A 6,643-nucleotide genomic window follows, 5' to 3' on the forward strand; every position below is an offset into this window, starting at 1 on the left:
ACGTAATGTTTTTCCTATTATTTCCTATGTCCTGTTTACTTTTGTATTTTTCGTTTTTAAACTGCTTTGATTAGTGTTACTCGAGCCGAGGGTCTTTCTACCTCCACGAGATAAGAATAAAGCTGTTTGTGTACATACACTCTATCCTTTCCAGACTCCACCTATGGAATTACAAGTATGTTGTTGTTCAAAACAAACCACATTACTTTTAAATGGAATCAACTGTATTTTATTGACAGTAAATATTCAAAACTTCTATCATTTCAGTAGCAACAATTGACAATATGTACTAATAAACAGTATGGGAGAACCTCAGGGGAAAAAAATTGGCTTCATCCTTTAACTGGCTAACATTTAAGGTAATTCAACAGGTTCAATTCTCCATATATCTCTTGCATATTGATGAATTGTTCGATCACTGCTAAATTTGAACGATCCAGCTGTGTTTAAGATCGACATTTTGGTCCATTTCTGCATTCATTTCAACGATAAGATGTTTTAGAAACGCTACACGAAAAGGATACTAAGTACTAATATGAGTAATAAGTTTGCTTGGCCTAATGTTGTGTGCGAGTAATATGAAACAGAGAAAGATATGGTTAGACAGATCGTGCAATGAGAAGTATACCTTCTGGTCTCGATATGCTTCATCAACTTTATCTTGGCACTCTATATAATCGGGGAAATCCTTTCCTACAAGAAAATAGTCAGCACGACCATAGCCTTCGTTTCCTTCCAAGGATCCCATGAGTTCCTCATAGTTGTAGGTGCCAAAGACGCCTGTCCTAATGAACGCCTTTACTTCTTCAAATCTTAGGTCCGGGACAAACTACGTGAAGAACAGATAAGGTAAGATGCATTTCATTGATAAGGATGATACAACTACAATTTGTTTGTCTTACTTCCCTTTATAGTCCGTTCCAAAATGATGCCTCTTTCCTTTTTTGCACCTTCATTCTATATATCTTTAATATAACTATATAAGACGACAAAATTCAAGAGTCTTCTTTTACTGTCTTAAACTTTGTGTCAAGTCAAAACCAGGCATATAGATTGAAATGGAGGGAGTAGTTTTGTTATGAGCTTGTGCTTGTGCAATGTAAATTGTATGATAAAGAATGAAAATTTATGCTTTTGTGATTAATCTTACCTTTCCCTCGGCTCTTTCCTTTCGTAGGCCAGCAATTTCATGAGCCTGAGCTCCGAAAAGAAAGAAATTGTCCTCTCCAACTTCCTCTCTTATCTCAACATTGGCACCATCTAACGTCCCGATGAGGAGGCAGCCATTCATTGAAAATTTCATGTTGCTGGTTCCACTAGCCTCCATACCAGCAGTACTAATATTGAAACAATATCGATATATCAGACAGGTATACGACATATTTGCTCAATAGAAATTTGTGAAGTTATGCAAAGACTAATGAAATGAAGTACCTAATATGCTGGGACAACTCACTACCAGGAATTAGCACTTCTGCTACACTGACATTGTAATCAGGAACAAATACAACCTGAAATGCAAACCGATAAATTTTCAAATCTATTGCACCATCTTGGACTTATAACAGGTATAACCAGAGGTTATTAACATCTTCGAAAATCTTTAAGCATATATTGTTTTTGACTCGTCCTAATCATACCTTCAAAAGATCACCAATCTCGGGATCATGGTTGACTGTTGCCCCTACATCAGTGATAAATTTTACAATTCTCTTGGCCTGAATATATGTAGCAAATGCTTTTCCTCCAAATATGCAAACTCGAGGGACAAACTTTTCTTTTCGTTCATCAGGGCTCATTTCTTTCATCTTCTTATAGCGATAAACGATTCCAAATATATTTAATAGCTGCCTTTTATACTCATGGATGCGCTTGATCTGAACATCAAACATTGCATCGGGACTGACCACGTATCCTGTTTTTTCTTTAATGAGAGAGACAATCTTCATTTTGTTATTTCCTTTTGCCTTCCTCCACTCAGACTGGAGTTCTTCGTTATCAGCAAACTGTTTGACAGTTAAATGCATGAAGTTAGTACATACATTTCACATGTTCTTATGATGTTCCTAAAGATCTCTTTCCACATAGAAGGACTAAAGGAAATAATCCGTTTAAGAAAGCTGTTGACGACGGTTTAGGAATCAATAAGATCACAAGTCAGATACAACTCGTTTACCTTTCGAAGCTCTGCCAATTTTTCAGTGTTTACTAACCAATCATCAGATCCTGTCCACTTTGTTATAGTTTCACTCAACTCTGGATTACAGAAACTTAGCCATCTTCTTGGTGTCACACCATTTGTCTTGTTTTGGAATTTCTCTGGCCATAACTGTCGATGAACAAAGAGTTTTGATCAATCAAAACAACAACATTGAAAGAGGAGAACTGAAAATGATATTGCCACTTCTAGCCGTGTGATAATCATCGTACCTTGTAAAATTCATTGAAAACTTCATCTTTAACTATTTCACTATGAATCTCAGCAACACCGTTAACTGCATGCCCGCTAACTACACATAGATTTGCCATGTGAACCACCTGTGGTTTATTTGGATGTGGCCCGAATATACGTTTTATTTTTGCTTGACTATCCTCCACCTCAACCTTCTTAACCTCAGTTTCCTCCTCTTCGTTCGTAGTTTCTGCCTTTACAGCCTCATCTTTACTGTCATCCTTACCTTCTTCTTCTTGTTCTTCATCTGCTGCCTTTTCGACATCAGCAGCACTTTCTTCGGCTTTTATAAGCAACTCCAAAACAGAACTTGGTATTTCAACATTATCCAGAATCCTCATTTGGTTTAGCTTTTCTTGCAACAAGTCAAGATCTTCAGTACCATATTCAGCAAGTATAGTATGCAAGAGCTGCAAAAGCATCCACATGAAGTAGTTCTCAGAAAGAATGAAGCAAAAGTAATATGTCGAGCTGCAACAAATTCGACCTCAAGAGGTTCAAAATGTAAAATCTCAACTTAATCCTAGAACTGAAATGGAGTTTCAATTTTCACCTCCTCATCTATCATTGCTATGATCTCCACGTGCCGAGGAAGCAGTTCACCAAGAAGTGTGAAGCTCCATTTCTCAAGAGCCTCAGGTAGAACAGTGTGGTTAGTGTATGCGACCGTTCTGCCAAGACATAACAGTGTCACAGAAGTATAGCTACTGAATTTACATGAATAAACAATGTCACATGAGTAGAGCTACTGAATTTACATGAATAAGCAAGGGGAAGAATCATCTACGCTCGTATCTTAAAGCTACTAGCTAGAAAAATTAGACATTTATCGGATGCAATAACGGAAGAAAGAACCTTTGAGTAATTTCCCATGCCTGCTTCCAGCTCAAACCTTTAACATCCATCAATATCCTTAAAAGTTCTGGTATGCAAAGTGTTGGATGAGTATCATTCATCTGTACTGCAACCTTTTCGGGGAACTGATCCCAGTTCACTGCATTCCCTGATCTCTTCTCGAACCGTGCAATAATGTCCTGAAGAGAAGCAGAACATAGTGTGTATTGCTGCTTTAACCTAAGCGTCTTTCCTTCAAGCGACTCGTCACCTGGATATAAGACATAGCAAATCTGATCCAAAATACAACAAGACACAATTTTAGGGGATCCTCTTCTTGTGGTGAATAACCGGAATCTTGCAGTAATTCCGCAGCATTCATGCTTTGGAATAGTACTTGCTCCGTTTCAATTTGTTTGTCCCGTTTTGCCTTGGCATGGAGTTAAAGAAAAGTAAAGAAGACTTTTGAATCTTGTGATTTTAAACATGTCATGTGGAAAGTTAGAATCAACGAGTTTTCAAAAAAAGGAAAGAGGCATTCTTTTTTAAACAAACTAAAAAGGAAAGTACGACAAACAAATTGAAATGGAGGAAGTATGTTATAGTTTCTCAATTAAGCTAAAGAAGTAAGTACACTTTTTCAGCCTTTTTCTGGGCCTCATATGCTTTGGCATGGTCTCCGTTGTTAAAAGCATGTAAATCAAAAGCTTCTGCAGCTAGCTTTGTTGACCACAATCGAAGGTTGATCGTTGTTTTTGTTTTATATCCTGGTATTGGGACATCATAGGCAACAGCAGTTATATCTTCTCCGCCAGCCCATTCCTTCCTCCCATCAGCTCCTTCAATGACCTTCCCATAGAATTTTACGGGATACGAAATATCATTCCTGACAATTTCCCATGGATTTCCCATCTGAGAAAATAATAGTCCTATTACTTTGGAGCATAGCAAATGACATAAAAAATCTACTGCAATATTCGAAAACGTGCAGTCAGTAGTATCAAGGTCCTCCAACAATCTTAACAACATATCGTACCTCGAGCCAATTTTCAGCAACTTCCTCCTGGCCATCTTTTGTAATAAGCTGTTTGAAAAGGCCATATTGGTATCTAAGTCCATAGCCCCATGCAGGGTAGTTTAGCGTCGCCATTGAGTCCAGAAAGCAAGAAGCAAGTCTTCCTAAACCTCCATTACCTAAAGCTGCATCCGGTTCCTGTCAGTCATTACAGTAAACAGCTTAAGCTAATTACAGTAGACTACTATCCCGAGTGAAATCAATTGACATATATCACAATGTTAGAACAGTGGTGATGAGAGTGGGATAGTTTGACTACGTTGACGTGTTATTAAATCATTTTGGAAAAGCATATCAATCAAGAACTTGTGCAATCTAGAAACGGTAGCTAGTCGCCTTCAACATTTCTCATTTTAGAGCAGAGTTTCAGTGTTAGTAATAGTCAAACAAGGCAAGACAAAGACTCAATTGAACAAAAACTACTTCGAGTGGCTAACCGTCAACAGAAATAAGTAAGTTCCTACAGAAACCTGACCTGCCTGGCTACATCCTCTAAACTGTATCCGAGCTTAGTTAAAGCATCTGCATAAGGTCCGGTTAGCCCCAAGTTACCAATAGCATTGAGTAAAGCTCTTCCCTGCAAGCACCAAAAGCATATTAAAGCAACTCACTCCAACGAGTGGCGTCTGTAGTTATACTCGAAATAAGGGGGAAGCCTAGGTAATCTAACCTGAAGAAATTCCATAGACAAGTAATATGCCTGCTTTACATTCATCTTTTCATAGAATTCGTATGTGGCATTCCAATTTATAATGAGCGTATCTCGAACACTCTCTGCAGTTGCATAGTATGCCTTGGGAAGTTCAAACTTCCCAGGAGAAAATGATGGCGTGAACTCTGCGTGATACTTTATACTTGACAAAACAGACGTGGAGTCCGGCTGAAAAACATCTAATGTAAATCCTGAAAATACCAAAAACAAACATTTATAAGTCCAATTGGAATTGCTGATCTCCAATCAACAAAGGGTCCAAATAATGTATGTTGCTTCTCTACTTCCGCTATGTTAATAGTCGTTAAGGAGTGAGAACTCCACTATATACGAAATTTTCAAATTACACCTCTATAAACAAACACAACTTATTCCCTCCACCAATGCACGACTCTAACACCCTGGCACGTCCAAGGCTGAACATCTGGAGCATGGATAATATAACGTAAGGTCTCAATACTAATTATCCAAAAACAGAAATGTGTCTTGAGCCTAGGGTCTATCAGAAACGCTTTATCTACCTTCACAGGATAGAAGTAAGGTCTACGTACACAACATCCCTCACTCAGATCCCACTGTGGGATTACACTGGCTATGTTGTCGTTGTCTTTCTAATACCATGTTAAACAAATTAGTAGACCTAGGACCTAAGTCAATCTCAAAAACTAGTTAACGAGGTGAGCATTGCTAATACCGTATAGGAATCAACTCATTTCCTTAACCAATGTGAGACTCTAACACACACGAACCCAAAAGTTCAAAACTATAACACTCTCTCCATTCAATTTGTTTATCTTACTTTCATTTCTAGTCTATTTCAAAAATAATGCCTCACCCCTTTTATGACAACTCTTTAATTTTTTAACTTTTCACCTAGTACGTTTAACACCACAAGATTAAAGAACATTTTAGTACATTCAACATATCTTCGATTTCATACCACAACAGGTCTTTACTTTTTTTAACTCCGTGTCAAGTTAAAACCAGACAAATAAATTGAACGGAAAATTATTTCAAGTACCTTCATCAGAGGAAGAATCCTTAGACTTCTGCTTTTGATCACTAGCAACATTGCTAACAGAGAAACTTCTTCTTCTTCTTATAAAACTGAACAATAAAATCCTCCTTCTACTCAACAAAATGTTTGAGTTTTTGCTTCTGAAATTGTTATTAAAACTAGAAATACTTGAAATTGAGTTCAATCCAGAGACAGCAAAAGTTGCCATGATGTCTCTGAACTGAATTTCAAAATGCTAAATTTTTAGATACAAAATTTAATCAAAATAATTGTTGTGCATGTTGAAAAATGAGTGGAGCAACATGTGATTTGTTGTGTTTTTTTTAAACAAAACATGTACTATAGTATAAAAGCCTTTTGATTTTGATATTTTTGGGATTGTGTGGCTAGTAGCATTCAGGTTAATTGGACATGTAGATATTTTTTTCTTCCACTTTTTGGGAGTTAAGAATTTTTTTGTGTAATTTCCGCAATCTTAGTAGCTTAGCTATATGGTGGTTTGAGTTCAACAATTGTAATGGATTCGATTGAACTCAGTAACTTTTGTTCAAA

At 37.1% G+C, this 6,643-nt stretch overlaps 1 protein-coding gene across 1 annotated transcript; it reads right to left on the reverse strand.

The window, feature by feature from the left end:
* Window positions 1-206: 206 nt before the first annotated feature.
* On the reverse strand, window positions 207-6,378 carry LOC125829685 (alpha-1,4 glucan phosphorylase L-2 isozyme, chloroplastic/amyloplastic). The gene is made up of 14 exons (XM_049508870.1): window positions 6,095-6,378; window positions 5,032-5,264; window positions 4,837-4,938; window positions 4,323-4,499; window positions 3,923-4,198; window positions 3,308-3,579; window positions 3,006-3,123; window positions 2,431-2,862; window positions 2,177-2,329; window positions 1,641-2,006; window positions 1,435-1,511; window positions 1,151-1,337; window positions 629-829; window positions 207-471 (listed from the first exon to the last, which is right to left on the reverse strand). Exons 1-14 carry the CDS (start codon window positions 6,297-6,299, stop codon window positions 355-357), a joined length of 2,916 nt encoding a protein of 971 aa, XP_049364827.1. The 5' UTR covers window positions 6,300-6,378; the 3' UTR covers window positions 207-354.
* Window positions 6,379-6,643: the final 265 nt, after the last annotated feature.

The sequence above is a fragment of the Solanum verrucosum genome, unplaced genomic scaffold (assembly GCF_900185275.1).
Source record: "Solanum verrucosum unplaced genomic scaffold, falcon-dt-bn FXZP01000008.1, whole genome shotgun sequence".
NCBI classification, from domain to species: Eukaryota; Viridiplantae; Streptophyta; class Magnoliopsida; order Solanales; family Solanaceae; genus Solanum; species Solanum verrucosum.

What these genes read in the sequence shown, in the direction of transcription:
- LOC125829685 (XM_049508870.1), bottom strand. Translation starts at nt 6,299, where the DNA reads ATGGCAACTTTTGCTGTCTCTGGATTGAACTCAATTTCAAGTATTTCT. An exon ending in TAGAGGATGTAGCCAGGCAG is followed by an intron (nt 4,500 to 4,836) that starts GTCAGGTTTCTG and finishes AATGACTGACAG; the next exon opens with GAACCGGATGCAGCTTTAGG. An exon ending in CCCAGAAAAAGGCTGAAAAA is followed by an intron (nt 3,580 to 3,922) that starts GTGTACTTACTT and finishes ATTTTGGATCAG; the next exon opens with ATTTGCTATGTCTTATATCC.